Here is an 18,125-nt window from a genome sequence, read left to right as displayed (position 1 = left end):
CAAAAACTTAGGAAATCTAACAGAAATCCCATGCGCTCAAATGAACTTTAATACGCACAATCAAAAGCGAATAATCTGGAATTAACATATTGGCGCGCACTTCGTCTGCCCGTGGTAATTTAATTCTACCTACACATCCATACGGTTGCTTTTTTATTTAAGTTACAAGTTTGAGCCCCTCAAAAATAAACACTCTTAGCTTGGATTGCATGCTTTGCACGCGGCAACGCGCCCTCTAAAATTAGAACCCCCAGTGGGTGTTGATGTCATTTCGTTACAGGTCCTCTGTATCTGTGGGTCTCCAGTTACAGACTTTTGCTTCGTGCCCTTTGCAGTCTCTTTTTCCTGTGGGCTTTAGCATTAGTCAAGAGGACTGTTTTGACGACGATTGCGAAACACTTATAGGAAACCATTGAGCTGAATTAGAGTAAATTTGTTCGGCGGATAGGACTAGCTAACTGAGAATTAAATCATGATCTTGCTGTGCCGCTTCTCTCAATTTTTATCTGCGTTCTTCATAATGAGTGCCGCGCAAGTAAGCAGTATCGAAAGGATTCCAGCTAAAGGTAGGTTGCATTTTCAATGTTTAATTTGTGGACAAGTGAACTCGTAGTTTATCGAGCTAACTCGTGGCTTGTTATCGAAAACTGCACTCCAGAAAATCACATCTGGGAAGAACGGAGTTTCAAAACGAGATAAACAATTTTTCATAGCTCGTCTAACAAAAAAATAAAATAAAAAAAATATATACATATATTATACATAAATTGAAAGATTAAAGAGGACGCATCGATTCTCTGTTACTCTGAGTTTCGCGCCTAAGCGCTCGTCAGACAGAACTTTCAGAGTAACAGAGTAACAGAGAATCGATGCGTCCTCTTTAATCTTTCAATTTATGTATACTTAGCTCTGCTACCACAGCATTGAGCACTTTACGCCAAGGTTGACTCGACCTCCTCATTTATACATATATTATATATATTTCACGCAATAGGCGTCTCTAATGTTATGGGCTCCCGAAGGTATTAATGTTAAGCTGTAGCTTATGATTGTGAAAGGAACTTAATTTAGCGCTTTTTCACACTAGAAAACTATCGTAATTAATTGGGATAATGTCCCTCCTTTTACTCACACGTGTGTTCCTAGAACAGGAGTTACTTTGCTGGAGGTTGTGGTTTTAGGCGATCGTATATAGTATTTGATGTTTACGTTAACTTAAAAGCGTTTGATGGCCATCAAAAACAATCTACCCTGCACTCAAGTATGTGCAATAATTTGACGGATCTATGCTTGTCGATTTGACAACAATTGCGACAGAGCCAACTTTTTTGTTTCCTACTGCAATGAAATATTGCTCGATCGCGAGTACTTTGAGGAGAAAAGCAAAGAAAAGGGACAGTTCAACTGTAACAATGAAGGCCGCTAAATCGAGTAATTTTGTTTCTTTGAAACTTGTGAATGACTTTGTGGAGTTTGATATGATCTTAAATCGTTTTGATAAGAACCGGAGAAGCAATAATACGTTGAAAGGCAATGCCCAAAACCAATTTGCAATTTCTGGTTGTACAAGTGAAAGATCACTAACATAAATCTTGTTACCAGCTATCAAATTTCTTGCTAAGTCCCTCACCTCTTCTATTTATTGATCGAAGAACAGGGAGATTGTTTAATGTCTGTACATCATCAAAGCTTAAATTACAATCCTTTGACTCATTCCATGAACTTCTGCTTCGATGACCGAAAATAAGCTTTTTTTTCACGTCATAAAGAAGAATCACGATAAAAGATTCACTAGAAAAGAGTTTCATTTTTTTTTCACCAGTGTTTATGGAGAAGCCGCGTTTACAGTATCTAGTAACAAAATATGGAAAAAATGAACGTCGGTGATCCCTTGTGAGGGACAAAGTGTGGCAGCTGCAGTTCTAGAAGGTCTAAAATATCTGTAAAACATGGCCAATTAAACCCACTGGAACTATCCGAAATAGGAATTTTCTAGCTCTGTAAAGGTGAAAGTAACGCGTTAGTTAAGTGAAAACACAAAACAAACAAATGCTAACGGCTGTCGATGTCACTGTGATAAGTGTATCCCCGTGATAAGCGTATCCCCGCACACACATCTTTTGTATCCCCGGTGGCCGGATACACAAAACACTGAATACGGCCAAAATGGCGTACGAGCAGCGTGGCAGGATCAGGGAATTTTTGCCACAGCTACAAATCACTTCAAGTGGGAGAAAAGGACCAGGAGAAATCTATCAGATATCCATATCCATCAGAAATGGACCAAAATTTTTAACTTTGAGTTCCGCATGAAGAGAACACACATATCACCGCACCAGCGAAGTGACACTTCGTATCACCTCGATTTTTGACTATTTTTATTTCCGCTAGAAGAAACTGTTTCGGCCGCAATAATTTGATTCAAATAGTGACTCAACCACGTCAGACATATGACAATAAAGGACTGGGGTATTTCGAATTTTTGGTTCGCATTTGGGGTACACATGTATATCGCTGAACTGCGCAATGATATATGTACCCACTCCACTTTTAAAAAGGAATTAAACAAACCATTCATTTGCAATGGAAGGAATACACATATCGCTGCACTCCTTTTGCAAAAATTGGTATCGATTCGCATATATCTGACAGGATTGTTTCACTAGTTGTGGCAGTGACTGGCAAATGAGCACAAAAAATTTACATATCGAGAAGATAGGGTAGTTTTCAGCGTTACTCGAGCGGAGCTCACAATTCAGACTATTAACACCATTTTTATGAATAGATGTGCATATATATATATATATGTGTGTTAACAAATCAAAGGGATGAGGAATACACATATCACTGGCAGCCATATTGGAGAGGATACACACATCACTACCTGTCACAGTGATATGTGTACCCCTGTGATATGTGTATGCCCGTACACATCATGACTAGAAATATGATCCCTCGCTGGTGATACACAAAACACTGAGAAGCCAGGTTCAAGTTTGCTCTAAATTTCTCAAATCAAGAGAAATGTTAGCAGTAAATGTAATTTATTCGGTTAACGGCACCCGAAGGTAACATGATGTGTCCAATCTGCGGTTTAAATTGACAACAGCAGAGTTCATGAAAGTGGATACATATTTCACAGACGCCGAAATCAGTAATATTTGTAACCCTGTTTGGAGGTCAGTCAGTCTTGTTGGTAAATACTAATATGAGAAGTTATCACAGAAGAAAAAGCCGTAGAATTGACGGCTTTCGTTGCAAAATTCGCCGTTCAATTAACTCAACCCGCGCACGACTATTACAACATAATTTATCCAGCCCGCGAATCTAAACGAAGAACAGCAGATTCTATAGTTGTAAGTTTGAAAGACTTTTTTCAGTTTCACTGTTTACGGAAAAACTTTGTGTTCATGTGTTACGCGTTGGAAGGGGAGGGGTTGAGGGATACACATGCCACTGGCCGCCATATTTGAAGGGATACACATATTACGGGAATACACAATCACTGTGACACCCGGCATTAACGCAACTTGTGAGCTAAGAACAGCCAAATAAAAGTTCCTCTGGTCTCCATCCGCCTTTGTTGGGTTTTTTCAGATCCTTCGCAGACATTTCATCTGTATCCACCGATTCAACGGTCACAGGTGTTTTGTTACTATGAAACGCTGAAATTAAACATATGCAAGTGCTATTCTTTTTGACGCGTGCTTTGAACAATGCCCACGCTTTTGGACCACGTTCAGACCACACAAAGGAGTGTCATTTAGCGGTGACAATCTTCAATCAACATTTCGCCAGTCTTTCTTGCTGTGATAACCGAGCGGCACCCTTTGCCGATCGACTTACAAACATTAAACAGGAAACAAAAAAATGTTCTTTGATTTCACCCTCTGTCCCAGTAAAAGTTAATGTGAGAGCACGATTTTTTCAAAGAGTTCCCAGTGTATATTAATGTGATTTAGAAAACTTAAACGGCTTTACAGTTGTACAAGAACCTTGCAAGACACTAGTGTATCTCGGCATACATGTAGTAAGAACGTTTTTCCGGAGCGCCCGACTCGGCAGATTTCAGTTAAATTTTTAAATGGAGCCGACAAAAGCCTCATTAGGCGTCCATGTGGGAAATTATAGAGTTGCCGGGAAAATTGCAACACACAAATATTCATTTGTACGTTAAATTCCCTGTAGACATGGCCAAAAATTAACCACGCAACACTCCGAAATCGTGAAAGATCGTTAGCGAAGCGAGCACTTCCTTCCTCACCCGAGAAAACCCAGTCAGGCTGATTCAGGCAAAACTCACGTTTTCTTCAGTTTTTTATATAACTGCCCAAATATTGATCTTGTTAAAGAAGGGGAACACTTCAACCCTTACCTAGATTTCTCTTGTGGGGTAAAACAAATAAAACTAAGTTCCTTTTTTTGTAACGCTTTCGTCATGCTAAAGCAACCACGAAATCAGCGAAAGGAAGGAGAACTGTCATGTCTTCAATCAGTTTTGAATCATGTGGGCGCCGCCGTTTCGAGGTGATAGGTCTCCGGTGGTAAAAACATCATCTTTTATCTTGTTATTCACTTGTATTTTCGTGACTGAAACAGTGATTTACGGAGGTTGAATTGCTGAAGTTGAAAAAAAACCTGCCTAGTTTTGCAGGAAGTTTCAACTGGAGATGCTTTCTTGCCGCGATTTGACAGCCTCTACAACTAGGAAATACGTTGAGGTCAATTTTGTTTCAGTACTGTTCCGTGCATCATAGTCTTTTTTTTTCCATCAGGAAGTACAGCTGGGTGCCACGCCTGCTGTTTAGGGAGCTTATAAAACAGCTTGATTATCTTTCTCTCCGCTGGAATCCACAACTCGGTTTACCCGTTGAAAACACGAAAGCAAACTAAGTCGACTTTTCGCACGCAGATCATATTTTTCCTACTGCTAATTAACTTCTCGAATCATAATTTTCGCACACGGAGGCCTGCAGCTGTGTTTTTAAGAATATCCTCAGCGGAAGCACGCACATTAGACAAGGGGAATGTTAAACAGGGTTCTGCCATCAGCCAAACCGTCATTATAGTGAGATTTTGGGATTGCTGCTGAAAGGGAGGCACTTTATCTGCAATTGACTGCGCATGCCACTCACTCCCAAATCTATATTTCTAATAAAAACTCAAGATTGACACTGAAGACAGAAGAGCTCTTTCAAAAAAAAAAAAAAAGAAAAAGAATAATACCGACCTAGTCCACCAAAGACCGCTATAGAATGTAATCGCCCCTAATTCCCCCGTCATGGGATAAAATGCTTTGCTTTGTACAGGGACTTTGACGTAAGGAAATTTTGCACGGATTACTGGGCATTTTTTCCCTTTTTTGACCGTGACTTTGTGAAATTATTTATAGTAATGAAACGTGCTTAATTAAGGAGGGTAAAGGTAAACCACTTAATTAGGTGCGGGATAAACATAGGTTTATCGCATGAAAGGAAATGAAATGGAGAATCAGAAATAAATGTGAAAAGGGCCTGAAGTAATTTTATCTCCTGGGAAATTTCGGTTAGTTGCAGATAAACAAAATGCCCTAAACGAAAAGAACTGAAATTGTCTTGAGGAGACGACCTAGGAATAACCTCAAGGAATAACTTGGTGTTGAAATCTTTCTTTTTTTTTTTTTTTTTTTTTTTTTTTTTTTTTTTGTTAGTCCATCTTACCAAATGCGTCGACCCTGGAATTCCTAAGAACGGCTTCCGCGTTGGGGAGGATTTTAACAATGGGGCATCCGTGGAGTACTTTTGTAATCCCGGATTTCGAGTCACTGCAGGTAACCGATTAAGACGATGTCAGAAGAACGCAAAGTGGACCGGGAGCCCGCCAGCTTGCGAGGGTATGTAAAGCTTATGTTGCTGATGCTTGGTTTCGGGGCTTCGCCGTTCGCTCGCCTGTAAAAATGCCGGCTACTAAGGCTGTTATATGAATACTTTTATACCGTATCCCCTCGATTACCATGTTGTTTTAGTGTTGGTTTCGCCCATTTACGTTTTGCGGTGTAACGCAGTCCACCACCGTGGCCACCCAAAAAGGTTCCTTTTTGTAAGACAGTAAGCGTATGCCAATTTAATTTGCGGTACCCTTATTGCTCTAGACCGGAGAACGGCGATCACAAGCGAATAACCAGCACACCGACTTTGAGTCATCAATTTTCTTTCAGTCAGACAGTGTAATATTGTAGAATGGTACTTTCCGCGCTCCCGCAATTAAATTCAATTTACGCGCTTGTGACTACAAAGGACAAAATACACATCAGTTGGCTAAGTTGACATGATGATTACATATTTTTCTCTACCTATGAGACCAAGCTCGCATACTGCTCTCGGGACTGCTCTATCGTACCTTCAGGAAAAATTCACTTGACACCCTCAACTGATAGATCGACGTTAACACATCTTACACCTGCAATGTTCACGCGATTCTTCGTCGACGTAGTCGAATTCCCCTCACATGAGCATCTAAAGGTTATGGGAAATCATTTTGTAATGAATCGCTCGTTCTAGCCTCTGTATATGACGACTAGTGCTTGCTAGTTCTCAAAGTAATCACACTCTGATCATCATATTAAATAAAGACGGTTTGTCAAAAATACTATAGTATAGTACAATTATTCCCTAACAACGTTGCTACGGTTCTTTACGTCTAAGTGAGGTTATTTAGTTTTCTCATTGACAAAGAACGACATCTTGGTTCTCTTGCGTCAGAACATATGGTTACGTATAACTTTAAGTCTGCATCGGCAAAGACTTGTTCATATATCCAAAAATACGGTGGAAATGTAACAAAAAAGGAAACTGTGGTATACATGCGTGCTTTAGTATTTTATAGGTCTATTTATTCTGAGCGATATAGCAGCTCTCGTTCAGTACAATGTGATTGGCTGCCTACCCAAACCAAAAACCATTGACTAAACAACAGAAGCAATCTCTGACACTCAAACCAGACAATAGAGGCTGCTGTACGAAGCGTTATTTTCGACTGAAGCAATCGTTGGATATGAGATGGGTATAACCGCTTAGCGCAAGTAGTACTGAGTATCGAGTTGGCTATAAGAAATCGGAAACAAAACAAAGAATTCTTATCTCACTTTTACATGAATTGTTACGCATGCAAATCTAGCCGTTGGGTGTGGCTTTTGGACTTTGATATTCTGATGGCCAGCCAATCCCGACTCTAGAATTGCATTGCAGAATTTTGATTTGGTTTTTGATATGGGAAAAGATTTCCTTCCTCTCCAGAGCATTGTTATAACATGTATGTCATTTCATTTTAGCTGAAATTATTAGAATTTTAAAAGAAATTATTCTTGCGCGTAGATATCAACGAATGCATTGTATACAGAGGGTATGGAATTCCGCACACCACCAACGACATACGAGCAGACCTTGGAAACCTTTGTCACATAAAAGCCACGTGCTACAACACCATTGGATCTTTCCACTGCAAGTGCAATAAGGGTTACTATGGCGACGGAAAGTACTGTGTGTCCAAGAAATATGAAATGGCGAAAGCTCTATTTAGAAGTAAGTGAAAGAGAAAGTGAAGAAATAAAGTTTTATGACAATTGACAAGAGACGGTAGCTTTACTTGAAACGAGAATACAACAGAGAGAAGAGTAGAAGCAGCTCGTAGTGTTGAGTGAAGAGTGATTATAGCCAGTTTGCAAAGAAGTTTTGCCCGATGTTTTAATGCACATCAGGAGGCTCCTGTGCACATATATACGCACTGACTCTAAAAAAAGCGACTACATACAAGAAACGAGAGAAACAGCTGTTTATTAGGAAAAGGAACATATCATTTTTTATCTTGCGACTTACAATTTCTGGAATGAAAGTTGTAAAGAACAAAAGTATTTTGTTGATACATTATACAATATGACAATATTTTCTTTTTGACTTCTAGGAAAAACGAAGGTCTCACCGTATACGTGTGGGACATTAGGAGACATCGACTCTGGAAACTCTACACGCATAAGGCGTATTGTTGGTGGAACATTGTCTTCTTCTGGATCTTGGCCCTGGCTAGTCGCCATATCCTACAGAAGCAAAAGTAAGAATGACAGAGAAAAAATGAAACTGTTTAGATTCATCTTATTCATCTAATATAAGATCCAAAAGCATAGCGATCCATAGCGCGCATGCGATTCTGAAAATCTTGACATCACGAAAGCTGCACCGAGATTACCTAAAGAGCGTTAAAAACGATGTTGAAGAAACCCCATCATTTTTCTAGACGAAATCACGACTTTCAATTAGATCGGGTGGATTATGCAACAGATGCCATATCTAAGTGGATTTTGTTAGATCTTGCTAAGTATTCTTGGAATTGTTTTCATAAAACGACTTAGAGTGACCTATCCCCTAAGTGAACATGTAATTCGGTAGGATAGGTAATACGAAAAGCCACAGGATGTCTATGATCGAGGTTATTTGTCTGTTGAAAAGTACTTATCCACTTCATTATTCAGCATTTAATGACCCCAGTTTACGCATTTCGTGCTTATTTCTTCTCCACTTCTCTGTAAGCCAGATTCTAACTGCGAATGATATGTACTTAAGTTCCACTAATCTTCCTCACATCTGAAAGTGAAACACAATAAAATATTCTATTTTTCGAATTACGTACCTTTCCCGCTGAGTTTGGGAGTAGATGTCACATTCCATAGATATAAACTGCTAAGAAATGTGAACGATTGTAATCTTCAGCTTTGCGACCGTTGTGAGAGGATGGTAGGGAGACCAAGAAGGCGCTTCCCCTTGTAGAAACGTAACCCTAAACAGGCCAAGACTCCGAAGAGAAACGCTTCCTTTTTCAATTGGGTCTTCCAACTCGGAAATCCGGCGTATTCCCCATTGCATATCACTTGAGTGTGTCATGGAGGTTGTGTCAACTTAAAAAACACAAATTTAATTGCAAGAAGTTGGTAACGAACTCGCTGATTGCACGGTATTAAGGGCAAGCACTCTGAATTTTATCCATACAGAGAACACGCTACACGCGTTCCAAATCGTTATGAATGCATAGAGGATATTACATGGCCACTCGGAGATATGAAATTTCTTTTCGAGTGTTGAAAAATATTTCGTACCTCTAAGCGACCATGTATTTATTATATAAACACCAACGAAATAATAAATCATTTCACGAAAGGCATGGAAAGGTGCGATTTTTATATGTAACCATAGCAACAGTGATCTTTTCACGTGTGAAGATAACATGTTATCTTCACGTGTGAAGATATCATGTTTTCGCGCGAAAGCTCACTTGGTATTTCATTGGTATTTATATAATAAAAAGTTATATTTGCCTAGAAACAATTGTTGCAACTTGTCCACGGGAACCCACACGAGCATACGTCTTATAGAAATACCGTTCCATGATACTCAGAAGGTAATTTATCGTTTATTTTCTTCGTTTTTTTTAGGAAGAGGCTATTATCTTTTTAATGGCGCTCTTATCAAGCCTGGATGGGTACTAACAGTGGCAAACGTACTTCCAGGAGCAAGCAAACTACAAGTGGTACTAGGTGAGCCTTGTGTGTCTATTCATCATCATCCTCGTCAACGTAAATGATATCATCACGGTCCTTTAATAAACCGGCATATGCGCATAGCGCCCAAGAACGAAACCTGCAGCGGCTAACTGAACACGTTGTAGGCGCTTCATTTTTTTTGGTAGTGCACTACCATCTTGTCATCGGGGCTGTCTGAGTGAGTGAGTGAGTGAGTGAGTGAGTGAGTGAGTGTAAGATTTGTAGGTGTGCAGCGCGTGCATGAATTACGAAACTCATGTTCGGTTTTCTTGAATTACAAAAATTGATGTTTGTTGGCGGCCCACTTGTCGCCTTTTTCCTTTCTTAATATTCTTAATGAAAAGAGAATGAAAACTCCTTGAGTACGTTATTGTCAAATTAACAGACATATTTGAATTCTTAATTGTCTTAATTAAATCAAAATCACTCTTTTTTCACATTCTGCAGACATTCTGCAGGTCAAATAAACAAGCAAACAAATTCACCAGTCGACCATAATATTTTTACACATCTGAATTAAACAAAAATTAAAAAATCGCAACTTAGTTTTCACGTATGTCAAATGAAATCTTTTAGTCATCGAGTGTAAGTGCACGTTGGGCAACACTATTTAAATTTCGCTAATAGGTAAAGATGAAGATTATATCGGCTAGTCTGTGTCTGTTGATTTCACTGATAGCCTCTTTCTTCTCGTGTAATGCAATTTTTTTTTATTTTCGCTCCACTTTTCTTTAAAAAAAATTATATCTGTATGAAAAAAATATAGAAGCGGAAGCCGCCTGAGTGTTAGAGGGAAAACAAAGCTGAAAAGCCTTTTTAAATCCTCATTTCATGTAACAGCCGCACCGGAAAATAACTGGGTGAAACATGAAAATAAACAGGTCTGTTGGAAGCGTGCTTGAATTTCAACAAATGGCCCAAAAATCGGCAAGAATTTTGTGACGCCGATCAATAATAAGGCAGTTTCTATTTCCATAAATAACCTCGTCTAGAAGAGTGAATTTTTGACTAGCAGAAACAATGGTCAACCTCAAGAGGTAGACGATTGTGATCTTTGTGTTGTTGTTGCCGATGGCATTTTTTTTATCCTCGATCGACACTTCCAAAAACTTCCTTGCGCTCTTCCTTCAAATTCTTTACTTTTGTTGTTTCGCAGAAAGCACGCTAAAAAAATCTGTACCATGCTCAAAATAGTATTTTTGTTCCCCTGTTTCCGGCAACAAGTCGTATATTTTGAGGTCGCCCATCCAGATACTAACCCCGCCGGATAGGACTTTACTTCAATGAACTTTTGTCGTGGAAACCGCCAGACGCTTACACTTGTTGTGAAAAAGAAGTTGAACTTCATGGCAGCCTCGAAGCCAATGTTTCTCGATTCCCAATTATTTCCTTCAATCTTTCTGTATTTCGAATTTATCATGACTGAGAACATTTATTAAGTCCAATTGCTAATGTGTGACAAATGTAAGTAATTGTGGACCAACTTTTTTTTTTTTTTGGCACCAACACAGGCGAATTCAATCGAGATGAAATGGATGGCACTGAGACAACCGTACGCGTCAAAAGGATCGTTAAACATCCTGGATATGACGGAACCCAAAGCGGCTTCGCCCATAACATTGCCCTCTTGGAACTGGAAACTCCAGTGAGACTAAATGACCACATCAGAATGGTGAGAAGGATTAATTTGTAAGAGCACGCACAAAAGTGGGTTGGTGGCTTTTGGACAAATTATTGGTGCATATCCCAATGCTTTTATCCAACGTTATTTGGGAGCTCTGGGAAGTGGATTAATGCATGGCTTTAGCAGGGATAGCTGGGTGTGGTAGTTCTCTTGAGTTGTTTCAATCTTCAATTACCACAAGCAACTGTTATCTACCAATTCTTCCCTATTGTTTTTAAAGCAAAATATTTCTAAAATGCAAGTGGTCCGTTTATGTTTTGTAATTACAACAATCCATTCCAAACCTAACCATGCATTTTTTTTCTTTTTTCGAAGGTTTGCGTACCAAAACGCAAAAGGGACAAAATATTGGAGAATCCCTTACAATATGGCACCGTTGCTGGCTGGGGCTCAACCAAACCGATCTCGATCGGTGAATTTACGGGTCCGCTATCTGCAAAGCTCAGGCAAGTCACAGTTCCCATAATACCCGACAAAGAATGCAAGGAGGCCACAATTTATTCTTACCGAAAGGAAGACACCCTTTGCGCAGGGTTCAGACGGAAACCTAAGGACCCTTGTTTTGGAGACATTGGAAGTCCTTTAGTAATGCAAAATCCACGATCTGGGCGATGGACTGTGATAGGACTGTTCGGCTGGAGCGAAGGATGTGGAAAACCCAGAAAGTATGCCTACTATACAAGAGTATCCAAGTACAGAAAGTGGATCAATTTGGTTGTAAAAGGCCGCCAGTAATTGACTGGAGAGAGGCGTCCATTTACCAGAGTAAGCACTCTAAACAGATCCAGACTACGTCGTTTAACTCTATATACCGTTATTCCTTTTTGTATCATTGAAACTGTTTTTCTACATAATGTTGTCTTTACGGACAGTGCATGCTCATCCTAAAGTTGTCCTCTTGTATTAAAACCACACACCTGTTTTCATGTGCCTGAAGTAACAGCGACTGCAACGGGAAACGGGAATAAGTACTGCTTTGACGAACGTTTCTACTTACAGTATTTTAATTTAAGCAAACAGAACTGAATTATCTGTCCTATAAGCTGCTGGACTTGATGCCACATCAGTCCGTTTCACTACAGCGGACTTTTGTTGCGGATGATGTTTCTGTTGCCGGTAAAATCAGTTCTCAAATTGAATCCGGCGTTTTTATCTGGGTTAAATTGGTGATCCTTATTTTACCTACGCTTAATACGCACTCACAAGATTTTTTTTGAGCTCAAATAAAGCCAAGAGAAAAATTAGGGTCAGGTTAGGATTAGTTTTTGTTATTATACATGAATATCAATTGACTTATTGTAGAAAAGTAAATCATGGAAAGAGCAGTGTTGGGTTGAGCATGTTGGTCGATGCCAGTCTAGTGGTGAAGACACAGAACTACAGATCTAGCCCCAGTTGTTCGAACAATGGATAGCGCTATCCACCGCATAAATCACTATCCAGTGGATAATTCAATTGGTTTTAGAGCTCTGGGGCCCGTTTCGCAAAAGTCCAGAAAAGTTTTGGATGCCACAATTCCCTCTGTATGTATCATAGCAAACGAGAGGTTTTAAGTCACTCATCATTTCTTTACAATCATTTTGCTTTTGGTTATATTGAAAACATACTACTAAAACATCATTTTTTTAAACAAGTGGATGACAGTTTTAGAAATGGCTTTTCGGACCAGAAAGTAAGACTTACCGGAAGTTTGGCTAAACTGGCCCCTGCATACAACTGTACTTTACGATGTTAAGATGACTTTGTCTCAGGATTTATGGCCTAAGTTTTCATCCGTACTGCGTGGAGTTGTTTAATGACGATCGCTGTAATCCAGGTCCGGTTTGCTCAAAAGGTGGGTGGTGCTATTCACTGTATAAATAGCTATCCTTCCTTAGTATCATCCAACTAATGGACTAATGCAAATGTTGCATTTTGATTGGCCGCGCTACTAGAGGACTATTAGTAATAGTCCTCGAGTAGCGAAAAGCGTGACGCTTTCTTTCGTTTTAGTCCAAAATAAATATTTCTTCAACTCGCATTTGCTAACTTTATTATTGTCTTTTCTGTCCGACTAGTTGGGTGATACTAAAACAAATAAACCCTTCGCCCTCAAGGGCCACGGTTCAATAGCCCATGTGGATTTGCCTCATGGGCTATTGACCCTAGCGGGCTACGGGTTTAATTGTTAATTATCGGAGCTGAGTTATCCCCTGGATAGCGATTTCACAAGTGTATCCGAGCCCCATACAGTGCTCTTTCTTCAAATGGGGCCCAGTTTAATGCCATGAGAGTCTGATGGATATCTTGGAACTTATCTTTGGACTGTGACTAATAGGGATTGGAGCAAACCTGGAATTTAAGAAACTCATCGAGACTATAGAGCTTTAAGCAATGACGACGTCGAAACTGTGAGAACGTCATCTAAAATATAACTTCGATTCATATTATTATATCCGTCAGATAGTACGAGCGATATGATTGGCTTATTTCATATTATTCAAATATTTTATGATAATCACAATTCGTTCGAAGTGGAGAGTATGTACCAACTTTGCAGAGATAAAATTCGGACGTAAACGGTGTGGGTGTTAGCATGTGCGTTCGCCTCTTCCACGTAAACTCATATTTGGTTATTTAACGTCTTTGTCAGGCTGAGAACGGCAAAGACAGGAACCAGAATGTAAACGAACAAATAGGGTGAGATGATCCATTATTTAAATGCATTTAACATTTTGTTTGTGTCGTCTTTCTCTTCTCGTCGACGTCGTCATTATCTTAAGTCCCTTCTACAATGGCAATCCTTACACTATGTTAATCAGAAGTTTAGTTCAAGTTCAATTGCGGTGATAGTTGTCCGTTATACGGATTTTTTGATTCCCTTTAAAGGAGCTATAAATTCCTGTCTTAAATACCACAAGTCACATTTTAAGTGACTTTCCACAAGGGAAAGATAATCTAAAAATATATGTATTTTTTGTCGTAAACTTGCCCTCTTCAAAAGGTTGGCATTTTTTTCCTTCCAAATTGAAATATTTTTGTTCATTTCATTATCAGCGATACATGTATATTTATGTTTATGGAAAAGTGATGGGGTAATTTTGAAAAATTCTTATTATACTATCTTTTGTATAAAATGGTAAAAGAATGAGCTTATTTTGTGGCTGGTGAAAGATATACTCGATACGCCACTAGTAAACACAAGGCAATTGAAGCAAGGGTTAACAGTTTACTGGAAAGAGAATCATTGCACAACGCATGCAAAATGTGCCCGAAAGGAAAGACGAGGAAGGAAGGCCCTTTTATATTGTATTTCTTGATTTTTACATGCGTTTGTTTAAGAGCTGAAAAACTAAGTATGGCCTAAGGAAAATGAAAACCAAATAAAGTCCTTCATGCTTTCCATGAAAGCTTAACCCAATTACCGCCCGTTTTGTCTTCTTTCATTGATGACAACCACCTTGACACCTGGAGCTCCGTGTCTCTCTTTTTGAACAGTGGCTGGGTTCTTAAACGTCCCACGATATAGCATAATTTATAGGAAATTTAAACCACGACAATGGCAACATCTAAGAAAAGTTTAATTCAACTTATATACCTGACTTTGCGCTAGAGAGAGGAGGGTAGCACTATAGACAGGTTTTTCGATCTCATGTACGTTGTACAATATTGACGATATATCCCATTACTGTATCCAGGGATGATGGTTTTTTTCCTCTGAGCCGCCTGAATTAAGATGAAGAACTTTTTTTTACACGCTCTCTGGGTTTCCGACAAAAATCTTTATGTCCGTAGAAAACTTAGAAGTATGTCTTATTTGATTGCTGAAAGGGAAGATAAGACATAAACACACTAACAAACCTCAGTGATAATCATCCTGGAAATCACGTTTTATTTATTTTCATTATCGTGCCTTCGGCGGACAAGGATCCAAAAACCCATTTATTAGATCTGTACCGGCCCTAGTGGATTGGTACAAACGGTCTTGAAGCAAAGACAGATGGCCCCGCAACTGCTTATCTAAATAATTAATTTTCCTGACATGGCATTGGCATTCCGAAAAAAAATCCGAAAAGGAAAGTGAAGAAAATTGAAGCGACGAACTTTAGATGACTAGTTCGGATACTCTACTACTGAGCATAGAGGAAACTCCAGAGATAAGAATTGTTCTATAAATTAATTTTCTGGAGGAGTCGTTTTGTAATTTCGTCAACACTATTTTTGTCACGTGAAGCTATGATCCTTTCAGAGAAGAGAAGCCTAAAAAATTCAGGACTTTTTTTGGTAGTGTATTGTGGTGTCGCCGGGTTGTAAGAGTGAGTGTAAGTTCGTGCTGGTAAATAGGCCCGTAGCGCGTGCATAAATCACGAATGTTGGAAGCGTGCTTGAATTTCAACAAATGAGCCCCAAAATCGGAAGGAATTTGTGACGCTGATGAATAATAAAGCAGCCTCTATTTCCAAAATAACGATGGACTTACTTGGTGATAAATAAGTTTGACTTTGCAGAAACAATGGTCAACCCCAAGAGTTAGAGAATTGTGATCTTTGCCTTGAATTCGCACATTTCTTGTCGAACTTTATAGAATGTTTTCACTCACGTGATCAGTAACCTTATTTTAACAGCGAAACAAAAGAAAACGTTTGAATGATAATAGAGCTCAATTCCCAGAGGATTAGTTGAGTACACTAACATGGCCGCCGTTCCATTCCAAGCACTGCGCCAAGTTACTGCACTGCCGCACGTACGCAATGCGTGCCTATCTTTCGGAAAGCAAATAGTCACTGGGAAGTTCGTAGAGGGTAACTTTCTCCTATCAAGTTAATGAAGGAGATATTTTGTTCGATTATCCGGCTCTTAGGTTACGAAACCTGAACAGGTTGAGTTCTTTTTATCCAGTGCAAGGAACTTGTATGTGTCCCTTCGAAACCTGTAGTCTTATTTGATGTGCTCGTTGGGTGCCTCCGTGTTAAACACGCGCAGAAAGTCAGCTCGATAAGATCCACGTTCCTTGTGAATCCGCATCAGAAGAGAGGAGAAGAAAGGAGTGAGGGTTAAAACGGCAATTGGGAATGCCGAGCTTGTTCGTGATTGGGTCAAGTTGGTGTGTCCACTTGATGGATTTCGACCACGTGGAAATAGGCGATAGAACTTGGAAAAGAATGTGGTCGAGCAAAAGTGTATGAGTTAACTGAGCGAATCCCCCGTATTTGGTCCTATTCCGATATTTGCACTTCTCGTGTTTTTTGACGATTTGAGCTTGAAACGTTCTTAACATGTTCGTAATATCGGGTGATACGTCCGACTACAAACTTACGCGTTCCTCAGTGTATCATGCAATAAGAACATCACACGTTAATGTTAAACAAACGTTCCCAAGTACGTTTGCTCATTTGAGATATATAAAAACACAAAACATCATGGACTGCAGAATTTGCATAATCAAGCAAATTGTCAAGGTATTTAAATCAGGAAATAAAAATACTATTCATATCGATCTTATCTCAGCAACCCTTCTTTCTGATGTTAGAATTCAAAGATTAGAGACTGCTGAGGAGTTTTTTTTTTCAGTAAATAGTTTGCTTAGAAGAACGTAATTAGGCTGCACACTTGCCTCTGTAAAGGTTAAAATATGCAACTTTTAATAAGAGACTCAACCTCTGTAGTCAACTTATCCATTCAGCTTATCATCTTTAAAGATTCATTTAAAAGCTAAGTAAGAGACCCTAACAGCTTTTAAATTTGCAATGATCTCCTCCCACCCCGCCAAAAAACCTCTCTCCTCCTTTTTTCAATCGTCTTGGTCCATTATAGCGGCTATTATCAAAGTAATACTTCTGCATTGTGTGAAACCCGCTTTAGAAGTAGGGTTTTGGGCACATTCTAACTCCACAAATAACACGGGTGTATGGTGTCTACACTTCTTGAATGTGCATTTTACATGTGGATTTGGTGTCTTGACTGATGAGGTAATAAAAAGGATCACGGTTGAACCTGATCGCGGCAGAGATGGCTATTATCTGTGTCTCACTTGAAGCATTGCCTTCAACAATTGATTTGATCTCTGACTTCCAGAAGTCGAAGCTGGTAGTGCGACCAATGCTAGCAAGATCAGGGAGTGCAAAATGTCTGCATTTAGTCAAAATGCCTCTACCATGTTGAGTATACCTTGAAATACTACTGGACGACACCCCTCGTAAGTTGTGTATATGAAACAGCCCTTCGGTCTGGCAAGTCTACGCCACCCTTATAGGTGTTATTCCACTAGACGCTCCGTGAGCGTAAAATGGGTTGCCTGTGGTACATGATACACAAAAACAGAGGCCACTGAGTTGGGTGGTATTGAAGGGGCGGAAACTGGATTTTCCAGGAGTAATGCTGACTGCGCCAATCCAACAATAACAAAGAAAAAACCCTAGAAATCCAATTGGCCGAAGAGGAAAATACGATAATACTCTTTATTTGTTCACCCACATTTTGCTTAAGCATTGTTTCCTGTTTCTCGTGGGACTTACAATGGTCCCAAGAGAAAGCAAAAACAATGCTGACTCGAATTTTGGGTGGACAAACAAAGAGTATTATGGCGTTTTCCGCTTCAGCCAAGAGGTACTCCTGATAACTCCTACAATGGAAGAAGCAGGCCAGGGTATCGAGCTCGATTGCAGCATATTTCTCATCATTCTCAGAGCTGCTCAGTCCCGAAACGAAACACTACTTAACTTTTCTTTCCTTTCCTCAGAAGCGAAACGTATGTAGGGTATCTTCTTCGTACCGTCTGATGTGGTTCTAAATACAATCTTGGACAAACATAGTTGAGAAGTTCCTCAAATTTAGTCCGTTAGGTCAATAACAAATAAAAGCCCTAAAATACCCCCTCCTCCCTCCCCACCCAAA

At 39.5% G+C, this 18,125-nt stretch overlaps 1 protein-coding gene across 2 annotated transcripts; it reads left to right on the top strand.

Annotated features, from left to right (window-relative positions):
• Window positions 1-187: 187 nt before the first annotated feature.
• Window positions 188-14,653, top strand: LOC137993331 (elastase-1-like). 2 transcript variants are annotated; one of them, XR_011121850.1, is made up of 8 exons: window positions 188-566; window positions 5,690-5,872; window positions 7,353-7,559; window positions 7,939-8,085; window positions 9,461-9,562; window positions 11,080-11,240; window positions 11,568-12,730; window positions 13,570-14,653. XR_011121850.1 is itself a non-coding variant. In XM_068839104.1 (7 exons), the coding sequence occupies exons 1-7, from the start codon at window positions 473-475 to the stop codon at window positions 11,985-11,987; spliced, it is 1,314 nt and encodes a 437-aa protein (XP_068695205.1). In that variant the 5' UTR covers window positions 188-472; the 3' UTR covers window positions 11,988-14,653. The 2 variants fall into 2 exon arrangements, 1 of the variants encoding a protein (XP_068695205.1); XM_068839104.1 differs by having other exon boundaries at window positions 11,568-14,653.
• The last annotated feature ends 3,472 nt before the right edge of the window (window positions 14,654-18,125 follow it).

This window comes from Montipora foliosa, chromosome 2 (assembly GCF_036669935.1).
Source record: "Montipora foliosa isolate CH-2021 chromosome 2, ASM3666993v2, whole genome shotgun sequence".
Lineage (NCBI taxonomy): Eukaryota > Metazoa > Cnidaria > Anthozoa > Scleractinia > Acroporidae > Montipora > Montipora foliosa.
This window is presented reverse-complemented; position numbering and strand designations above follow the sequence as displayed.

What these genes read in the sequence shown, in the direction of transcription:
- LOC137993331 (XM_068839104.1), top strand. Translation starts at nt 473, where the DNA reads ATGATCTTGCTGTGCCGCTTCTCTCAATTTTTATCTGCGTTCTTCATA. An exon ending in CATATCCTACAGAAGCAAAA is followed by an intron (nt 8,086 to 9,460) that starts GTAAGAATGACA and finishes CGTTTTTTTTAG; the next exon opens with GAAGAGGCTATTATCTTTTT. An exon ending in CAAACTACAAGTGGTACTAG is followed by an intron (nt 9,563 to 11,079) that starts GTGAGCCTTGTG and finishes GCACCAACACAG; the next exon opens with GCGAATTCAATCGAGATGAA.